The sequence below is a fragment of the Myxocyprinus asiaticus genome, chromosome 34 (assembly GCF_019703515.2).
Source record: "Myxocyprinus asiaticus isolate MX2 ecotype Aquarium Trade chromosome 34, UBuf_Myxa_2, whole genome shotgun sequence".
Taxonomy (NCBI): Eukaryota; Metazoa; Chordata; class Actinopteri; order Cypriniformes; family Catostomidae; genus Myxocyprinus; species Myxocyprinus asiaticus.
In genome coordinates, this window is record NC_059377.1 from 1,963,697 (window position 1) to 1,986,796 (window position 23,100).

At 38.6% G+C, this 23,100-nt stretch overlaps 1 protein-coding gene across 3 annotated transcripts in view; it reads right to left on the bottom strand.

Moving 5' to 3' along the window:
• Positions 1-610: 610 nt before the first annotated feature.
• Positions 611-23,100, bottom strand: part of LOC127425136 (DNA topoisomerase 2-beta-like) — a 79,212-nt gene continuing 56,722 nt past the window's right edge. For 2 of the 3 annotated variants that reach the window (XM_051670810.1, XM_051670809.1), the window contains exons 26-35: positions 20,467-20,622; positions 20,096-20,179; positions 19,801-19,998; positions 7,903-8,062; positions 6,056-6,220; positions 5,409-5,580; positions 2,113-2,198; positions 1,924-2,016; positions 1,309-1,526; positions 611-1,114 (exon numbers count right to left, since the gene is read on the bottom strand). In XM_051670810.1, coding sequence (XP_051526770.1) covers positions 947-1,114; positions 1,309-1,526; positions 1,924-2,016; positions 2,113-2,198; positions 5,409-5,580; positions 6,056-6,220; positions 7,903-8,062; positions 19,801-19,998; positions 20,096-20,179; positions 20,467-20,622 — 1,500 coding nt within the window. In that variant the 3' untranslated portion in view covers positions 611-946. The remainder of the gene's footprint in view (positions 1,115-1,308; positions 1,527-1,923; positions 2,017-2,112; positions 2,199-5,408; positions 5,581-6,055; positions 6,221-7,902; positions 8,063-19,800; positions 19,999-20,095; positions 20,180-20,466; positions 20,623-23,100) is intronic. The other variant, XM_051670811.1, reaches the window with a different exon arrangement.

Genomic DNA, 23,100 nt, shown 5'->3' on the forward strand with positions numbered 1-23,100 from the left:
CAATAATCTCTTCAGTAATCAAAATACATTTTGAATGTAACTGTATTCTAAATACCAATGATTTAAAGAAAAGGAGGGACCAGTTGAAATTAGGTTTTGTGGTAATCAACATTATGCCACAAATGTTGTTTAGCTTAATTTGTATTGAACCCTGAATATTATTTTAATAAAACACCCTGTTCTACATATCTGAATCAAAATACAGAGATAAACAGCAGCAATTAACTTAATATTTTGTTTAAAAAAGAAGGTAAAAGTCCCTTTAAGGCTGCGCATGGCTCAGCAAATCATTGACATTAACTAGTTCATCATTAACATGAACCGAATGATTTGGTTTCCCCAGTGCTACACGAAAGAGAGAACGGTTTAGGTGAGTGTTTGATTACTCCCTCTGCATCATTGCTGCAGTGCATACACAATACAATGTGACAGATATAGCGTTTTGTGACATTGCAGTGCTACTCATTGGAAAATGTAGCTTGTTACTGTAAAAGCTTCACTATAGGGAAAACAGCATTACTATTTTTAGTCAACTACTTCCCAACACTGGTCTATATCCATAGAGCACTGTGCCACTGAAATGGCAAAGAAATGTTTCACAGCCCAAAAATTAAATTACATTTCATGTTTATTTCCAAGTCATTTCAAAAAGTTGCGTTGTCTCTTACTTTGAACCATTACAAGGTGCTTCAGCACAGCGGTCTAAACTTCTAAAAGCTGCTCAGAACAAATACAATTCAATGATAAAAAAACAACATTGTAAATGTATTATTACTAATAATACCAATAATAATAAAAAAGAGTAAAACAGCTACACAGTAGAAAGAATTGAACATCACATTTAAAGAAAAAATAAAATGGAGAGTAAAATGTACAAAATTCTGCTGGGCAGAGGACAGTGAAGCTGATCTTCAACAAGTATCTTTCTGGACTGAGTGTGTGTGTTCTAGTCAAACATGTAATCGTCGTCATCATTATCAGACTCTACAAAGTATTTGACTTCTTTCTTGGTTCGACCGGACCGATCTCTGCCTGAGTCAAATCGACTGAAGCTGTTCATGCCTGCATCTTCATCATCATCATCATCATCATCAGACAATGCCTTTTTTGGTTTCTATATGCCAACAAACACACACACAACATCATAAAACACCATTATTTTATATGTCAGAGACTACATCTTCTAGCAGAAGGACACATGTTGCTTAAGAAAATAACATTTAAATGAAATTTTATGTCCATATCTTTTTTGTTTTGTGATAATCCTGACAATCCTGATGCAGCCTGTCTGATGTGAGAATGCCTCACCCTGCTTGTGGTAGTCTTTCCAGTCTTTTTCACAGGGCTATAATCATCCTCTTCTGAGCCTGATGGTTTCCTCTTTCTGCCGCGACCTTTACCGCCCCGTTTAGCTGCTGCTGGTGCTTTTTTAACGTCTGTATCTGAGTCCCAGGCAGATACATCAGGCTTCTTAGATTTAGCTGGAGCTTTCTTCTGTTTAGGTGCTGCGTCTGCAGGCCTTTTAGCTGGGGTAATAAAAGAAAACATTACAGTGAAAATTTTGTTAATGGACTGGAAAAGAAATTTGTGTGTTACTTGTACATGGTGCCAATGAAGAGCTTTCTGTTCCAGTGCATTTGTGGTCTTTGTAATTTGTAATCTGGTAAAAGTCAACATAAAACAGCATTCAACTCAACTTCCATAATGTGACATATTTCAAAATAAAACAAATTATTTAATAGAAAAAAAAATGGGCAAGACTTGATTTCATCCATCAGGAACTGATTGGATAATGAAAAGTGGGCGTTCCATACCAGAATAAAAAAGATTATGAAGAAAAAATTAGACCAGGAACAAAGTAGACTGGATCAATTTTGATTTTATGTTGACTCCATGTCAGCCCCCTGGAAGCTGATCAGGTACCTTTTTTAGCTGGAGATGGTTTCTCAAAAGCAGAACTGCTGGAATACGTGGAGAACACTTGACCCCTGTCATCATCACTTTCTGACTTCACATCTGACCAACAAATAAACACTTATATTAGACAAATCAGTTTAGGTACATGTTGTCAGAGACACGATAAACAACAATAAAGCATAAACCCACACATACCGTCATCACTACTCTTGTCAGTGTAGGCAGGTTTAGATGAGAACACACTCTCTGACTCTTTCTTCTTTGCTGCTTGCAAGGTGGACCTGAAAATGAGTTATTTAAAATTAACACTTTTTTGCAAATAGTAAATGTATGTCACATGCATGCCTATTTGCTTTCTTGTGAAAAATGTAGGTAAATGGGTACATAGTCAAAAAAAATTTATTTTATAATGATTTATTTAAATAGTAAAGTACATCAAGATCAGTGTTGGTTGTAATCTGATTACAAAGTAATTAGTAACTGAAATCTAATTACTTTAAGTCCAAAAGGTACTGTAACATATTACATTTTGAATTCTTGTAATCAGATTACAGTTGCTGACTTTAATTACCTTTAAATACATAACTTGGGTTACACATGTTTCTTAAATAATATTAAATATAGAATGGATTCAAAACAGGGACTAAAAACTAAATGTTTTTCATTTCGGTTCGTTCTGAGCAAAAACGGTAGTTTTTTGTTCCAGTTCAGAAGTTCCACAGCCTCCTTTCCAAATAGTAACCGGTTAGAACAAAATAAAAGAACAGTTAATAACGTTCTTTTCAAATGACAGGACTCTGCGCTAAAGGGTGGGTGAAATACCAATTGTAGTGTTGTCAGATCTCGCAAGAGAAACAAGCAACCTGGTCTGGAAAAACAAGAGCAAAATAAGCCACTTGCCTCACCAAAAGAAGTGAAAATAAGCAATTAATGTTTTTCCTGAGTGGTGGATTTATCAGCTTAGAAATAATAACAGCATACAGTTAATTAACAGTTAAGTATAATTTTTATTACAGATCTCCTCAGTCAAAACTTGGCAGCATTAAATCATTATTAATGCATATTATCTAATAATTCAGTGACGACTTGTAAACTACTCAGAAATGTACTTTTTACCTCTAATAATGTTTTCCTTGTATCTGGATTAGCTGAGCTTGTATATGTAGTAATTATACATAGTTGTTAAAAAGGTTTTTATTCACAGAATGCAACATCCACGATGGGAAATTAGGCAAAGAAATGTGTGATGCAGCAATCTCCTTCAGGATCAAAGGTCTTGTTTATTTTTTCTGGCAACATGAAGTGGTGTACTTCCAAAAACGTACTGTGATGAACCCTTTAGCCTTTGGTTTCACAGAGAAATTGCGATCCATTTTTGAGTCATTGTAAGGGAGAAATGTGTTGTGCTAAGTGTATGACTTGCTTGCAACAACGAGGAAATACAGATATTATTTTGAATTCATTGAGCGGAAAAACAATAAAGTAACTTAAGGCCAATTCATACTGCCCCAACAAACGGCAGCAAACAACAACAGTGTGATCAACAGATCAGTGTGATCAACCTGTTGGCATTTGTTGGTGTCTGTTTTCACCGATTCAACATGTTCAATCTGCATTTGTCGGTTCTTGGAATATTTGAGCAGTCTGGTATGAATTTCCAACAAACTCTGATGTAAACTGACTTCACTGCGAACTGTTGCCATGACACTGAGGCAAGCGTCCCTGTCAACTCACAGAAAATGAATGCGCGTGGCTGCATATGTCTTGATAGAGCAGGAGAAACACAGTCAATCGCGATTAATACAATTTTTGTAGCGAACTTGTTATAGCATTCCGTTCCTTTCTAAAGAAACAAAATTATATGTTAGTGTTGGGTTCAGCAGCTTGTGTGGATGACACACGTGAGGGAATATGTACAAACAGGCAAGACACGGGCGGAGATTAATTTGTGCTGAAGCACTTTTTTCATTTGCATGAAAAACACAGATACTTTGTTTCTCAAATGGCATCAAATCACTCTGAAAATGAAAACACTGAACTAAAGGCAGATCTGCAATAATTAAAAATATTAACTTTCCCTACATTTAATAGATATAACCTCATGTGTAAAAATATTTTTTTTTTTATGCTGCCGGATCGCTGTCCTCCGACGGAACTCTCGGAATGAATACGTTCCTAGCAAATACAAACCGTTTTTAAAACATAGTTGTGTTTAAGTCGTCTTCAAAGGTGAATAATGACATGCAAAGACGCAAGTTTGTCGGTGTTTGTTGGATCAGTGTGAGCATGACAGTCTGTTGGCCTTTGTTGGGGCAGTGTGAACTGGCCTTTAGAGTAACTAAAAAGCAAAGCAATTAGTAATGTGTTTACATTTTCGATAAAGTAATTAGTAAAGTAATCTAATAACAAATTTTAGAGACGTAATTTGCAGTCGATTATCATGGTAGTATTTGTTGTATTGTCTTTAATTAACTTAATTAGATTTAGGGGGTATTTACACTTTGTCACTTCATGCGTTTTTACTGATCGAATGAAAAGATCAAATGTAAATGCCCTCCATGATGGATTCATGACGGATATAAATCCAATCACTCAAACCACCCCAGGAGGTAGTTTGACACGCATTTCATTCAAAACTTGGTCAAGTGTAAATGCATCTGGCTGTTCAAGCCAATTATGTAAACTTTACTCTGCCCAAACAGCGCTACCGCATATTTGCATAGGGCTCACATCATGTGATAAATAATAAAGTAAGAAACAGATGGATGTTTTCTTCACTTATTTGATTCAGGTTGCTGACAAAACTGAAACTAAACAGTGACAAAGAGCGCCGCTGACGTGCATGACGCATCTGAACTACAACAAGTTCCGAGGGGAAAAATACACAGCACGCATACACACAGATACCTGCGCGTGGCGCAATGTCATTTAGAATCAAATAATAAATCACACCTTCTAAAATCGCTGCCCGGCATTAGCATAATCACAGAAGTGAACTGTGTTTTATTTGCATATATCGTGGGAATTAAAGATTGGATTTATATCCATTTAGCAGAGACACATTTATGTGGCCAAGTGTAAATTGAATGTGCTTATTCAATTGGATAGCAATCCAATCAGTAAAAACGCATCAAGTAACCAAGTGTAAATACCCCCTAAATAAAGAAATCATTTAGCGTTTTGTTTTTTACTGCAGTATAGTAATCTAATGAGGATTACAAGTAAAACTTTAAACGTAAAAAAACCCAGATTTTACAGAAGATTACAGAAATTTGAATGTGGAGGAAATGTGCTGAAAAATGTCACAAAATGTCACAATGCTAAAAATCTTAATGATCCTTAAAATAGAAATTCTATTTTTCATAAAGAAAATGAAGTCTAATTTCTTTCTTTTTAAATTGGGATGAAATATGACTTGGGATGGAAAATTGAGCGATTCACCCTCATATGAGCATCTGAAACTGAACAGATTTGGATAGAGTTCCACGTACGAAGTGAATGTGGTTTTTGGAGGGAATATATCATCATCATCCTCATCATCATTGTTTTGCACTGTGTTCTTGTAGGAGTGAACTGGAGAGGCTGAAGCATCATTCTCCTGTTCTTCATCACCATCATCCTCTTCCTCCTCTGAGAAATCAAATGTGTACTTGGCTTTCACCGCTGTCAGATGACAACACAACACACAACACATCAAGCTGTTTCCATGAATTACATCATTACACAGATTAAATCAGTTAAAGATGGCATGAAATCAAACTTGACCCTATTTATTTTATTAATGCATGTTAGTGGTTTTATTGTGAATGATTCATCCATGCATATTTGCTATTTTATAATTTTTTTTTTGCAATTTTGACCTTGTAATCTTTAATCAAAATGTCGTAACTTGCTCTTCCGGGTGATATGACTGACTCTTCTCTGCTGCCGTATGCTAGGCCGCGCTGCAAGCCAAGTCAAGAGTCATGTAGACAAACCTGGTGTCAAAGCAGCTAATGCAGAGATAAAGATTTCCTTACCAAAATACTGTTACCTACCCCAAACAACCTTGATTACGGGCCAAGATTCCGTTTCATGCCGACTTTAAACATCTTAATGACTTATTTCTAAGAATATTTATACATAAGCACACACAGACCTGATGCTCGTCTGGACGTTGTGTCTCTGGGAATAAAGAGTTCATTTTCATCCTGCTCGTTATCTGATCTCTCATCTTCTTTTTCATCATCTGACCACGGATTCCTCTTTTTCAACTTTTTACCAGGACATTTAGCACCTGTGGGCTTCCTTTGTCTCGGGGCACCTGAACGAACAACAGAACAACTATGTCATAGAGGGGTTGGATTATCAGCATTGACAACTACTAAATGTAGTCAACTGAAAAGTAACTCTAACATGATTCAAATAACATGTTCTTTATTAGAATGCAAGGCAACCTGGTTAAAGAAATCAAAGTTCTTTTCATTATAGAAAACATAGGTGTGCAAGAAAAATACACAGTAAAGTGCACCACACAGGAAGTTGGCAACATAGAGTATATGTAAAATAAATTAAAATCTAATTTATTTAAAATAACCCAGATGTTCAGAAATAATAGTATAAGCGCATATGCTCAGCTGATCTGATTGGAGGCAGCATCAAGTCAAGCGCTTTAAACATCTTTTTTCTCTTCTTTTTCTTCATTTGGTGGATTGATAACGTATCTAACTATAGCATTTGCTAATATTTTTATGCAAAACCTTTTAAACTGCATCAAAACGTAAATTTGCATTAATCAATAAAATCGCCCAGCCCTACTAAACAGTGGTCACTGTGAAAAAGGTAAACAGTAAACGTCTTGTCGGCATGGGCATTACCGGTTCAGTTTTTGGTTTGCCTGGCCCCTCCCTTTGCCGCCTCTGCCGGCGACCCCTTCTCTCATTTAACGTGACTGTGTTGGAGTGCTATCTGGGTTGGATGTGTCTCTGGCTGTGGAGCTAACTGGTGCACACCATGGTTCCAGCCACAGATTACAATCTAAAAAGGGCAACCAAACAATTATATTTGGTTATCTGTCATGTCACAAACAGACAAGATGAGCTTGATTTGGAGGTGCCTGTCGTGGTGCTCCAGCATCCTTTGTGGAGGAAGACACAGCGGAGCACGGAGGCTTAACCGCTGGTACGGGGGTTGGGTTTTTCTAGTGGCGGGGAGGGGGGGCCAGGTGGATCGGAGGTGGGGTTGGTGTCTGTGTCGGGGGGGTCTTGTGCTCGCCGGCGGTGGTGGAGCGGCTGCCAGACCTAGAGAGTTGTGTATATCTGCAATCATTTTATTGACTGGTCTAAAATCTCATAAAGCTGAGATGATATTATTATTATTATTGTTATTATTATTATTACTACTACTGCTACTACTATTGTTGTTATTATTATTATTATTACTATTGTTATTGCTACTACTACTGCTACTACTACTACGACTACTATTATTGTTATTATTAATATTATTGTTATTATTATTACTACTACTACTACAACAATTATTATTATTACTATGATTGTTTCAAATTTTCTTGATATCTATCTATCACTCAGTGAGTTTATATCTATATCTTTTATCACCAGAAAAATGTAATTAATAATAATGATTACTATTACATCACACTAAATTAACCTATTGCTTAAACTTAGCACTGCACCTGTATACACTACTATACCTATACATCTATATATATATATATATATTTTTTTTTTTTGTTTTGTTTTATTATCTTTTATTTTTTTCTTATATGTGTGTGTGTGTGTGTATATATATATATATATATATATATATATATATATATATATATATATATATATGTGTGTCATTGGTCTCTTACTTTGTATAAGCTGCTATGTCTTGATAATTTATGCGTTTTGTTCAAGAAAAAAGAAAAAAGAAAAAAAAGAAAGAAAAAGAAAAAGGTAAACGGTTAACTGATGTAATTGTGGTAATAACAGTTTTTACCAGGTTCTTTCTTCTCTCTCTTGATGCGTGGGGCTTTGGGCTTGGCTCCTGGGTTTGGCAGGCCTGATGGAGAGATTAGTGAATTTTCTGCTGTTCCCCCGTTAGAACCGAGCGCACTGTCCTCATCAAACTCCAACTTCACTGATGCATCTAATTCACCCTGATACACACAAACAATCATATTAACATGCACACAAGAACACACTTTTACACTAATGCACTAAAGAGCACAAGTGAAAGTAAAAATCCCATTAATTTTTTCCATAGACAAACTGATTTTTACAGATAATTTATAAACACTTACAGACAGACCTACCGTGAGCTTCAAGGTTTTATAATCAATGGTATATGCTTCTGTTAAAACCATCAGTCCATATTAAGTTCATTTTTACAAAATCATGTTTAATAGATGCATTCCTGGTGAGGAACTACACTACTCATGATCCCAAGGGGAAACGATCCACCAATCAGAGAATCATGGCGAACAAAGTGCGCCAAAAGAGCTCTGCAGCGACCGCCCACTCCAATGATGCACTGTGAATGATGCAATTGGGCCACTTTCTCTACACTCTCAAACTACTTGTATACTGTATTTGTATAAATCGGAATATTTTGCAATAAAATTAAAATATATTGTTTCTATACTTTAACATTACATCAATAGTTTTATATTGTTACATCGTTTTTAAATTGATTATGTCATTCGCAATGCTTCATGGCATTGTAGTTCATTCCCTTGTGAAAGACGTTAAGTAAACAGTCTTGTGTAGTGTAGTGTATAGTTTTTTTAATGGCTGATGCCAATATTTCAAGAGCCAGGTGGCAGACAGGCCAATAAATTGCCGAAAATATATCATGCAATTTAAAATGATAGTAAAAGACGTAATAAAATTGCTTAAAATTAAATTAACTTTTTTTTTTTTTTTTTTTTTAGAGATGCCAGGTTTTAGTTTGTTTAGTCATCTACGGCTGGGCGATATGGCTATAAAAATTATATCTCAGTATTTGTCAGCCCATTCACAATATTCAATATAAATGTATATCTCAGTTATGTATTTTCTCTGAAAAGGCTTCAAAATGTTTTTTTTTTGTTGTTTTTTTTCAGAGGAACCATCATTTCAGCAAGAGTTACTGTACTGTATATTCTATAGACCTTGTTCACAGTAGCACCATCTTTGAATTTTGACAGGAATGAAGACAAGGCTGTGAGAGATATACTTACCATATCTTCAATGACATGCACTGTTTAAGGCTATGAAAACGCTCCTAGTTCACATCTAATTTTTCCACAACTCATGTTATCTGGAATTTAAAAAAAAAATGCTTAAGATATTTTTTCAATGTTTCGTCAGTGGAATGATCCAAAAACACTTTAAACAACTGTACAACCCATTGAAGAGACTCTACGTCTATCCCTCAGTACCTCGTTGTCATTCCCTTCAAAAATAAAGATGGCGCTGATGTGAACAAGGTCAATTGTAGTCAATAGATTCAAAATGTTTAATGCATGAGGTAAATATTCAGCAAAAAATATGACTCCATGTTTTCAACAGTTTTTCACTATATGAACACAAGGGAGAATTATATTCAATCATTGTTTAACAACAGGCCTATTTTAACTAAAATAAAAAAATAAAATAAAAAAAATTGTACAAAAACTCCACTCACTTATTTTTTGGAGCCCAAAATTATTCAGTAATAATAATACTGAATTATTATTGTGGGACCCAGTTAAGTTTATAATCATATATTACTGAATTATTATAATTATAAATATTTTTTATGATTTGCTTTATACAATATATTTCTGTCATATTTACCTTCACCTGGAGCATTTATATTGGCAGAAAACTGAAAGTGCAGTGCGAATTTTCATAATTACAAGTCATCGCCTCCTTTTCTGTGATACTGTATGGAGTTTTTAGATTTGTACAAGTTAGCGGTCACAGATGTTTGGAACTGAGTGAAGGAGTGAACCTGCAGAACTTTGTTTTCACAATGCACGGACCCCTGCAGAATGTACATTTTTAGAGGTAAGAGATCTGATTCTTTGTCAAATTAGAATGATTTCTTTATTTCACTGGCAGTACATCTCATCTGTGATCTGATATTTTTAAAGACTTGGCCAGACGTGCAGTCCACCAATAACAACAATAGTGACAGCAGTAGGAATGCTCACTAGTGACTTCACAATACAGAGACTAGCGATATCCAGTGATGTCACTGGCAGTGTGAATGGGGGCTTCAGATGGCAAGCAGGCAATTTTCGCAGCCATCGTGACTTGTGAAACTAATCAGCCAAATGTGAAAATTTATCAGCCGTTACCGATCATTTAAAAACACCAAATATCAGCCGATTTATTGATTTTGCGATATATTGGTCGACCACTAGTCCTTTGTCTTTTTGTCTGATTTCAAGTACTTAGCTGCAAATCAAAGTTTGTAATTGTGTGATTCACCCCGGTACTGGTTGGTTTGGTTCATGGCTTACAACCCTTTTATGAAGGACTTTATGAAGTCCCTTTGCGAAAATGTCAGGAAATCAGAACAAATGGTCCCAAAAAGTTAATCTACCAAAAAGTTTTCTTAAGGGCTGGGAAAAGTAACGAGTTAATTTCTGTGATTAATAGTTGACTGTTTAAAATGTTAAAAAAATTATGCAATTAATGCAGTATACGTGTTATTTCCCACTTCATGTGGCTAAAATTGGCATATATACAGTTGAAGTCAGACGTTTACAGACACTTAGATTGAAGTCATTTAACCACTCCACAGATTTAATATTAGCAAACTATAGTTTTGGCAAGTCGTTTAGGACATCTACTTTGTGCATGACACATGTAATTTTTCCAACAATTGTTTACAGACAGAATGTTTCACTTTAAATTGACTATATCACAATTCCAGTGGGTCAGAAGTTTACATACACTAAGTTAACTGTGCCGTTAAGCAGCTTGGAAAATTCCAGAAAATTATGTCAAGCCATTAGACAATTAGCCATCTAATTCAGTGTACTGAATTGAAGGTGTACCTGTATTTCTGAATACATAACTATGGCCATCAATATTGATAACCTGCTTCAGAATGCTTCACGGCCTCTGTTTCGCTTCACCTCGAATTCTACAGTCTCAGTACAGGCCCAGGCATCCACTGTATCACCCGAACCCATGCAAGTTGCTTACACTCGCGTTTCCATGGAGGAATGCCAACGTCGACGCAAGGAAAACCTTTGCTTTTATTGTGGCTCACCAGGTCATCTCAACACTGCATGCCCATACAAGAAATCAAGTTCTCCTGAGTCAAGGCAAAATGTGAGTACAATGAACACTGTATCACACGTTTCACATAATTTTCTGTTACCTGTAGAGGTCTCCATTGGTGATCATGTAAATAGTTTTACAGCTTTAGTGGATTCTGGTGCTGCTGTTAATCTCATTAATCAGGAGATTGTACAAGAACTCAACATACCCACCATTCAATGCGCCCCAACGATTACCATCACCACTGTTGACAACACTCCTATTGGTACTGGCATAACCCAACAGACTGTTCCGATAACCATCAAGGTTGGACTTTTTCATGTAGAAAAAAATCTCACTATATGTCATCAACTCACCCAAGCATGCTCTTATCCTGGGTCATCCCTGGCTGGCCATCCATGACCCATCGATATCTTGGAACCAAGGTGAGCTCACGCAATGGTCACAATTGTCACAAACATTGTCTCCATGTAGCTGTTTCCATGCCTTGTCTTATCACCAGTATTGAGAGCCCTGAATCACAGAAGGAGCCCACGATCCCCAAGGAGTATGCAGAGTTCAGTGAGGTGTTTAGCAAAATCAAAGCTACACAACTTCCTCCTCATCGTCCATGGGATTGCGCCACTGAATTTCTGTCCAATACAGCCCCACCGAGATGCAAGGTATATACATTGTCACGCCCCGAGACCCTCGCCATGGAGAATTACATTAAGGAAGCCCTGGCCTCCATCCCCCTACCTCCCCAGCTGCTGCAGGGTTCTTTTTCGTAGAGAAGAAGGATGGAGGTCTACGTCCCTGTATCGACTATCGAGGCCTGAACTCTGTCACCATATAGTACCATTACTCATTACCGCTTATACCCTCAGTCCTTGAACAACTCTGTGAGGCAAAGATCTATACCAAACTTGATCTGAGAAGTGCTTATAACCTTGTCAGAATCCGAGGAGGGGATGAGTGGAAAACTGCTTTCATCACCACCGGGGGCACTATGAATATTTGGTAATGCCATATGGACTTGCTAACGCCCCCTCGGTTTTCCAGTCTTTTATCAATGAGATATTCAAAGACTTACTGATTCATTGTGTGGTGGCTTACATTGACGACATCCTCATCTACTCACAAGACATGGAACAACATATCCAGCAGGTCAAGACAGTTCTATCATGTCTCCAAGAACACCAACTATTTGTCAAGTTAGAAAAATGTGAGTTCCATACCTCCCATACCACTTTCCTAGGCTACAATATCAGCCATCAAGGTGTAGCAATGGATGTCTCTAAGATAACAGCAGTCACCGAATGGCCTCGACCTTCAAAAATCAAGGAACTACAGCGGTTTCTGGGCTTTGCCAACTTCTATTGCCGTTTCATCAGGAATTACAGCATCATTGCAGCTCATCTCACGTTGTTGCTCAAGGGAAAGCCCAACAAATTGCCTTGGAACGATGCCGCATACCAGGCCTTCATCTCCCCCAAGTCAAGCTTCATGACCGCTCAGATACTGAAACGTCCTGACCCCAATCTTCCCTTCATCGTTGAGGTAGATGCTTCAGATTGCAGGATTGGAGCGGTCCTGTCACAACGTCATGGAACACCAGGCAAGCTTTACCCTTGTGCCTTTTTCTCCAGAAAATTGAACTCTGCAGAACGTAACTATGATGTGGGAAATAAGGAATTACTTTCCATGAAAGCAGCCCTCGAAGAATGGCGTCACTGGTTAGAGGGGGCAGTCCACCCTTTCCAGGTTATCACCGATCACAAAAATCTTGAATATATCAAGGCAGCCAAGAGATTGAACCCACGTCAAACCCGATGGTCATTGTTTTCACCAGATTAAATTTAACAGTCACTTACCATCCTGGCAGCAAGAACAGCAAGGCAGATGCACTTTCACGCAGTCCATTCTGCCACCATCTGTCATCATAGCGATTAGCTGGGACATCATGGAGGAGATACAACGAGCACAACAGCATGAACCGTCACCTCCTAACTGCCCCCTGACCAAGCACTACGTACCCCAAGCTCTACGACAGAGGACTATCCAATGGGTCCACACTTCCTTGAGCACTGGACATCCTGGCATCCAAAAGAACTGTTACCCTGGTGTGTAATTCCTTCTGATGGCCAACTTTGATTCATGATGTAACTAACTATGTAAAGTCTTGTCAGGTGTGTGCCCAATCCAAGACCCCCAGAGAACTGCCCACGGGATTGCTTCAACCACTGCCAATACCACAAAGACCATGGTCCAACTTGTCCATCGACTTCGTCACAGACCTCCCAAACTCCCATGGTAACACTACCATTCTGGTAATAATAGATAGATTTTCTAAATCATGTAGACTTGTCCCTCTCAAGGGTTTACCCGCTGCCATGGAAACCGCTAATGCTTTGTTCCACCAAGTCTTTAGGGTCTATGGAATACCAGAGGACATCGTGTCTGACAGAGGTCCACAGTTCACATCCTGAGTTTGGCAGGCTTTCTGCAAACAACTGGATATCAATGTGAGTCTCACCTCTGGTTACCACCCTCAGGCCAACGGACAGGTGGAACGTCTAAACCAAGAGATAGGCAGATATCTTTGGAGTTATTGTAGCCATGAACAGGAGAAGGAGCGATTTCCTGCCCTGGGATGAATATGCACAGAATTCCCTCACTCATACCTCTACGGGTCTAACCCCCTTCCAATGCGTGCTGGGCTACCAACCCCCAATGTTTCCTTGGTCAGGAGAACCTTCTACGGTGCCAGCGGTGGACGATTGGATTAAGCGAAGCGAGAGGGTGTGGGACAGTGCACATGTCTGGCTACAGCGAGTGGTCAGAGCACAACGCTTCTAGGCTGACCAACGGAGGCACCCCCATCCCAACTATCAGCCAGGACAGAGAGTCTGGTTGTCCACAAGGGATCTCAAGTTGCGGCTACCCTGCAGGAAGCTCAGTCCAAGGTATGTGGGTCCTTTCAGAATTATCCATCAAATAAACCCAGTTACTTACCATTTAGAGCTTCCTGCTAATTACCGCATCTCTCCTTCCTTCCATGTGTCCTTGCTGAAGCCCGTCCACCCGGCGTCTGGCTCTGGAACCACGGATTCTGAGCCTCCACCTCCATTGGAGGTAGATGGAGCCCCAGCGTATATGGTCAGAGAGATCATGGACTCAAGACGACAGGGAGCCAGATGCAATACTTGGTGGACTGGGAGGGCTACGGACCAGAGGAGAGATCATGGGTATCCGCCAAGGACATATTGGACCCGTCCCTGATCCAAGAATTTAATCATGCCCATCCTAATCATCCAGCACCATGACCAAGGGGACGTCTCAGTAGAAGAACACCAAGAGTTGTTCATGGGGGGGTTCTATAACATCCGAGGTTATTACCCCTCCTACCAACCACCAGAGGGAGCCCTCTCCCGAATACTTACTCTGTTCCATTTCTGCTTTGGTGACTTCCTGTTTAAACTATATAAATACCATGCTGTTCCATTTTGACTTTGCGAAGTATTGCCAGTTTACCCTGCCTTACCAAGCGTTTTTCCATTGCCTTTGCTGATTGTTTTCATGTTATGACCATTGCCTGTTTTCCTGGATTTTCTGCCTTTTGGATACCCCTCCTTTTTGTTTGCCTTGTTGGACTGTCTTTTTGGTTTATTGGATTATACCGCTTGCTTTATGACTACCTCTATTTGCCTGCCGATTTGGATTGTTTGCTTGTGTTCATAATAAACTTCCAGCACATGGATCCTAACACCGTCTCCATGGCCAGTTCATTACAACTGATACTGAACATACTGTACTGAAGTTTATTTAGCTATTTATTTTATTTGAATTTATTCTTTATTTTAATGGTCAGCAACTGACTGATACTAAACATACAGTACTGATGTTTATTTAGCCATAATATTAATTTATTCTTTATTTAAATAGTCAGCAACTGACTGATACTAAACTGTACTGATGTTTATTTAGCTATTTATTTTATTTGAATTTATTCTTTATTTAAATGGTCAGCAACTGACCGATACTAAACATACAGCACTGATGTTTTTTAAGCTATTTATTGTATTTTTATTTATTCTTTATTTTCTGTGTTCATTTCTAGAATTTGTTGACAATGTATAATAATAATGTCAAATATTCTTTGATAAAAATATTTGTTTAAGAAAGCAGCCTTCTGAGTACCTTTGCATAGTCATATCAGTGTAGAATCGGTGCACAATCCACATAAAAAAAATCTGTTCCCTGTCTGTCACTCACTCGACGTTGTGACGATGTAGTGACACTAGGGGTTCGATCTTGAGAGCCCCAATCACCTTTGCTTAAAATATAAAAGGCCAATGAAAATTGGCGAGTGGAATTTGCATGCCACTCTCCGCCCCGGACATACGGGTATAAATGGAGATGGCATGCATCACACATTCAGATTTTTTCTTCAGAGCCGAATGCATGTGTGTTCGTCCTCTCACTCTTTGCTACGCTGCTGGATTTTTACGGTGCATATCAGCAGTCACCCTCACACGGTTGAGTGTTGTGTTTCCCCCTGGGTGCTTCGGCAGCCTGAGTCTGCAGGTGCTAAAAGAGTATATCAGAGTATTTTCCTTCTAAAAGAGCTCACGCAAACGCTTGCCGTCTTTTTAAAGATGTCCTTCCGCGATTGCTGTACTGGATGTCAATCGGCCTATGTAACTTATTGAAATGTAATCTAGGACGCTTACCAGTCCAAATGAAGGACTTTGCTATGCTATCAGATTGCTTGAAATAAGAGAGGGGGACATCTACAGGGAGAGATTGTAGCAGGTAGTTAAATTTTGGAATACAATTAATTTTAATAACATTAACCTTCCTAATCATAGATAAATGTAATGAAGCCCACCTGCCCACATCGCTCGAAAACCTTTTTATAAAGGGGTCAAAATTAACTCTAACTAAATAAAAAAATTAGCAGGGAATAAAATGCCCAAATACTTAATTCCCTGTTTGGGCCACTGGAAGGTGCCCGGCTGAAAAGCCGTTACTGGGCAGTACGCAGTCAGAGCCAAAGCTTCGGATTTTAGACCAATTGACTCCGTATCCTGAGAACTTAGAAAAGCAATTAATAATGCTGTGGAGGCAAGGCGTAGCTCTAATGGGGTCAGAGACGAATAATAAAATATCATCTGCGTAGAGCAAAAGCTTATGCGCCGCACCTCCCGCCACCATCCCTGGAAAATCATCTTCCCTTCTTATCGCGGCTGCTAATGGTTCCAGGGCAAGACAGAACAATAATGGGGAAAGAGGGCAACCCTGCCGGGTGCACCTATCCAGAGTAAAATAATCTGAAATTAATCCATTTGTTTGTACCGCTGCTACCGGGTGTCTATAAAGTAACTTAATCCATCCAATAAAAGTATTCCCGAACCCATATACTTCCAAAATCTTAAAAAGATAATCCCATTCTACCATATCAAATGCCTTTTCGGCATCAAGTGAGATGGCAGCGACCGGCGTCTGATCATTCGCCACTGACCACATGATATTGATGAAACGCCTAATGTTATCAGAAGAGCTGCAGCCCCGAATAAACCCCACCTGATCTATATGTATAAGAGATGTCATAGCTTTACTTAATCTGTTAGCCAGAATTTTTGACAATATTTTTACATCTAGCTGGATCAGGAAAATTGGATGGTAACTCTTACACTCACTTGGATCTTTGTCCTTTTTAAGAATCAGACTGATCTGGGCTTGTGTCATGGTTGGGGTAAGCTTGGAAGCTTTCCATTCTTTAATGATTCCGTATAAATTTCTAACAAATGTGAAGCCAGTTCTGTAGCATAAGATTTAAAAAAATTCAGCAGCAAAGCCATCTGGGGCCGGAGACTTGCCTGTAGGCAAGGCCTTAATTACCTCGCCAAGCTCCTCCAAGTTTATCTCAGAATCAAGATAATTTTTTTTGCTCAGTCATCAGTTTAGGAAGTTCTAATGGTTCCACAAAGTTTCTAATATCTTCATCAGTAGACGAAGACGTGGAACTATAGAGGTCAAGATAGAATTCTTTAAAAGCATTATTAATATCAATGGCCGAGGTAAACATTTTACCACCAGCAGATTTCACTGAGAGAATGATAGAAAAAGACTCTCTGCTTTATATATCTAGCCAAAAGCTTCCCTGCTTTTCCCCCTGACTCAAAGTATTACTGTCTTGTTCTGAATAGCCAAAACAACACCTTCCGCAACAAAATAGTAATGTATCTGTATTTCAATCAGGCCAATTCTCTGAGGCCTTCAGACGACATTCGGCACTTCAGCTCTGCCTCAGCACTTTTAATATTCCCTTCCATCTCCACGAGTTCTCGTGCTTTGGATTTTTTGGTGAATGGGGCATAATATTATCAAACCCCTAAGAACCACCTTAAGTGCCTCCCAAGCCATGCCCACAGGGGACACCGAGGACCAGTTGGTCTCAATATAAACATTGATTTCAGCCTTTAACATTTGTTGGAATTCAGGATTTTGCAAAAGGGATACATTAAAGCACCAACTATATGATTTATTTTTCTTCATATGTGGCAACATCTCTAAACTCACCAGGGCATGAACGGAAACTAAGATGTTTCCAATTGAGCAATCAACAACAGATGAAATGAGGGGCTTAGATATAAATAAAAAACATCTATTCTATTCTAAATCTTATGGACTGATGAAAAAAATTTATAGTCCCTAACAAATGGGTTCAAAAGTCTCCAAATATCTGTAAGACCAAGATTTTTACACATCCTGTGAAGCATCAATGTTGCTCTAGGGGGCTTACACACTTTTGCTTCACTATGATCAAGGATCATCAGTCCATCAATAGATTAAAGTCTCCTCCAATATTATATCATGAGGGGTGCAAGTGGCTTGCAGCATCCCTTCAAGATCTTTAAAAAAGCCCTGATCATCAGCATTAGGTGCGTAGATATTAGCCAAAATCAACCTTTGCCCCTGAATTTCTGCTAAAACAATAATGAATCTTCCTAATTTATCTTTACTCTGTTTGAGATATTTGGATTGTAGATGCTTACTTATCAGTGTAAAGACTCCCCTGCTTTTACTTGCACCAGCACTAAAGAAAACATGTCCACACCATGAAAGATGCATTTCTTGAAGAAACACTATATCATATTTCTTACGTATAAGAAGAGAAATAACTTTCCTTCTTTTTATGGGGTGCCAGGAATTTCACCATATCCCGACCTTCTTCGTCCTCAGGAACTCCAACAATTTGGACATACTTCTCCCAGACGCGCTCCAAATCCACCTTGGTCGCTAGCGGATTAGCAGCTAATTCCCTCTCCGATGACTACAGATAATCGATCTGTTTCTCGACATCTGGCACTCTTGTAACCACCTCAGTGAATTTTGTCTCCATGGCTGTGATCGATCAACATATTGCAGCAAAATCCTCCAAGTCAGCAATGACCTTCGTCAGCATTGCCGACACGTTCAACAATTCTCACCAAATTTCCTTCACTTCTCCGGCAAAATCGACACCCTGGCTCGAGGCCTCCAGAGGGGCGTCATTTTGAGCACGTAAGTGTCTTTTAATGTCTCCAGAGCCCCAGGATTTTGAATTCTTTGACATATTGTCTTCCTAGAACAGTTATGGATCAGGGTGTATCGAATCTCACCGGTTTATGACACAAAAAGTATCAGAAAAGTGCGCAGAGCTCACTGTTCACACGTCCGAACCTTGCATGGCATCACGTGACTCTCCATTTTAAAACATTCTTTAAAACAATTGACCACTCTAAAGGTGTGTATAATTCACACACTGGATGTTAAAAGTTCCTTAACAAGGCCTCATACACACTAGGGAGGTCAAAAGTACTAAAAAGTTCTTGGCACTAAGTCGATACTAAAATAAAAAGGATTTAACGATACCAATTGTTTCTGCAGTATGGTAGTAGCAAGTACCAACTCAATTCGGTACCCGCACGCTGTTTGACTAACACATGGGTGCTTTCAAATGCTCACACACTCGAGTGCTTGCTCTGTTACTCCTTTTACACCGAAATACTGCCGACTGTTGTGTCAGAGCCCATGCTCGACCGGAGGAACTGAAAAGCAATCAGAAGAAGAGCCCACGCGGCTCACAATAAATGTGGTCATGCGACTCTGAACATGAACGGTAAAATGTGCTTCATGGTCAAAATGGCCGTCAGATGTGATAATGAATGTAAACACAGTCCAGTGATTGCAAACAGGTGGAACAAAAGCAATCAGTTTTTTATCAAAATATCGGATCTGAGCATTAGACCTTGCACTAGCGGTCTGTTAAGGTAGTAATATTAATCAAACAACAATACTGAAAAGAAAACCACTCAATATTCCTAATTAATTTTTGTTTAGTTTACGTTGTACTTAGCTGTTAACTGTTTACTTGAGTAATTACTTTAAAAAAAGCAATGTTTTTATAATTGAAAAACACTTGAAAGAAATGCAATTGTTTAAACTTATTATTTACATAGATATTTAACTTTTTAAATAGGCTAAATGAGTATTACCTATTTTTGCTGTGGTATCGAAATTGGTATTTGTGGAATTTTACTGGTATTAGTACAGACTACTGAAATTTTGGTATCGGGAATACCCTCATACACACACACACACTCGTCTTTACCTTTTTCTTCTTGGTGAGTTTCTTGGAGGCGTCAGCTTTCATGGTGAGTGTGACCTGTGGCTCTATCCTGCGGCCGAACGGAGAGGGCAGCGTTTCCTCCAACTGCATCTTCTTCACTTTGGGTTTCCCCACCTTCCCCTTCACCAGCTTTATGCCCCTCCCAGAGTTCACACTCTCCTTCTCCTGCTCCTCCACACGCTGCCATAAAGACACAGAGATAAAAGTTTTACATGAGTCATCAGGTTACAATAGTGCTGGATCTTCAACTCAATCATAAACCAGTGTAAAAACTCACGTCCAGCTCCTCTATGAAGACGGCCAGATCTTCTCTCCACAGATCCTCTGAATTCTTCCTCTGCAGTTCATTTAGCTCTGTTTTCTACATGACACATTAAACAGCACACATTCACAATTAACACTCAAGGCTTTATAGCAGCTGGGAACTTGATTACACTATAGCTCATTTGCGTTCTAGTTCTGGTTTTATAAAGATACTAAAAGCAATTGGGAAACTACAGTCAAAGGTATAGTTCACCAAAAATTTTAAGTGAACAATGACTTAAATTTTGGTCTGTTCTTCACACAAAGCTGTCAGGCCTCAAAATAAAATAAAATGTGTAAAATACATAAAAACTGTGCAAGTGATGATTCTAGGGACAGATGTACCTTCATGTCTCTTTGTTTGAGGAGCTCCTCCACCTTCTCTTTCGTCAGACACCACAGTGGCATGTTGAGGATGTAATTAAAGTTTGGTCCAGATGAAGAGCCAGAGTCCACTGAACTGTCACTCTCATTACCATCAATATCCTCATCCTCCAATGACTGACATCGTCATCAGCCCGACCAATCAGAGAGGAAAAAAAAAAAAAAAAGACAAGAGTGAGAGAGAGGAGTGGAGCTGAACAACCTCATTAGAACACTACAAGCTATGAAATCCAATTTGACATTAAATGAACAGTAATGAAATGTAACCTAAACATGTATTTATACATAGAGTCAGTGGCAAATTCTCAGGGCCAACAAAGCCTTCTCTGCTGGCCTAACATGCCAAATAAATATTTTTCATCCTTTCATTCTCAATCACCTTTTTGCCTATGTATTTTTAATTGCTTTCCACTCTTGAATAATCTACAAACAAATAGAGAAAAACGAAAAGTTTATCCAGTCAGAATTTATTCCTCAATGCTTACAAGCAAAGTGTGACAACTGTAACAAAAAAGTGTCACAAATCGCATGCCCCAATCAAGAGCAGAGCATAAGGCCTTCAGAATTTCCACAGAATCCCTCAACATTGCAAATGAATGGGCAACTAAAGTCAGATTGTCAGATTCATCAGCCAATCAGATTGATTTATTTGTTCTTGGTGGGTGTAATCTTTAGGATATGTCCCGGTCGAGGCCTTCTAGCTGGCCTTGAGTGACGCAATCACGCTTTAAGTGATGTAATTTGAAAGCGAAGAGCGCAAGATCTTGCTGACGAGTCAGCTGTCACTGCCACTATAACCATTGAGAAAGAGATCCTTATGGATTTAAAAACACAAGATGTTCTGCATGACCATGTGATTGCTTAATTTATTAGACAGGAAAGGAGGACTGAATTTCACTTCAAGCAAATGGGTAAGTGCTTTTTGCATTTTTATAGAAACATCAGGAGTTTTCTAAGGCTGCTTGAGAATTCAGTGTTGGATAAAGTTTTGAAAAGTAGTGCTGCGTTCCATTCAACTCGGAAAGTCGGATTTTACAACTTTCTACTAGGAAAAGTGCAATGGAATGCATCTTGACTTCAAGAATTACAATTTGTAGGTTTGTGCAGAAATTCTCATCTCCAATTTCGCCGAGATGCAGGGGTATGATGTCACACAAACATGTCGACACTCAGGGAGATATATAAAGTAATAAACATTCACCTTAAGTAATATCGATAAATGAGTTCATGTCCACATTACATGATATTGAAGCTTGTTTAACAAACGCCTGCAGAAACAGGTGTATAAAACATTATAATCTATTTTGATAATCATACACCTGTAGCACAAATGCTAGCGCTGCAGCATTGTTTATCAGTTGGGTTGCTAGGAGACATCTCTAATGAGAGTCAAACCCCTGCTAAGCTAACGGGAGCGTTGCAGTTCCGAATATTGGGGAATGGAATGCATTTATGGTCGGAGATATCAAGTAGGAATATCCCACATCCAACTTGAATGGAACGCAGCATAACCGTGTACCCTGACGAAACGAAATTTATTGCAAGCAACATTTAAATTGCAAATATTATTAGATACATTTTTCCATGTATTATAGACCTCCTTGGTAGATTCATATGAAAAATTATGATTTTTGAATGTCTGTTCGGGAGACGCTCATTTCACAAAACAGTCATGCTGCAGTTAAAATTAGGCTTGCTTAAGCATTAAGTATCGTTTCAAGTTCTGACTTTCATGCATGGACGTGTTTTTAAAATGTCAATTTGTATTATTAGTTAGCTGCGACAATGTATGATGCCCAAAGGCATAGGGTGTCTTATTCATTGTGAAACTGTGTTTTCTTAATGGCATGAATCACACTGAAGGCCTAGACTTTAAATGCATGGCCTGCCACTGCACAGAGTATATATGCTATTATTATATACAATCCAATGTATTACACATTTAAGCACCTATGTTATCTGTTTTAATTCAATTGTATAATCAAAACAATGTCTAATCAAACAAACTCATTAAACTTGGCATTTTGGAGGAACACTTTTCCTTTGATTTCCTGTGTATATTTGAGGTCCGGCAGAGACGGAGCAATAGTATTAAACTTAATGGGAGAAATTGGAAGACCCAAAATGGCGAATGTAGAAAAGGAAGTCCCGCCTTACAGGTAAACGACCTTTTAGATACAGACATCAGTTAGTGACATGAGATCACCTGTCAGTTAGCTTGAGAACGTGTATGAGCATTAGCTGGACCAGCCTGAAAAATAGTGTTTTTAGCGTGATCTAAGCTAAAAAAGCACAATTTATGATACAGTTGTTGTCAAATTTTACTGCTGATTAGAATGTTCAATGATTGTAATCTTGATCAACTGTTTAAGAGATTTCGGTCTTTCCCCATTCAAGTGCATAGCAGTTTGTACTTTTATGCCACTTATATCCATAGAAAATAGCTGCCCGGGAGCATTCCTAAGAAAGCTGCCAAATGGACTGACTTGCCATGAAAGGGACTTTAGCTCCGGTACCACTTGTTTATTCTGAAGTGCACAGTGCATGTAGACTATAAACAGTTAAAAACCCAATACATTTACACAGTTCATTCAC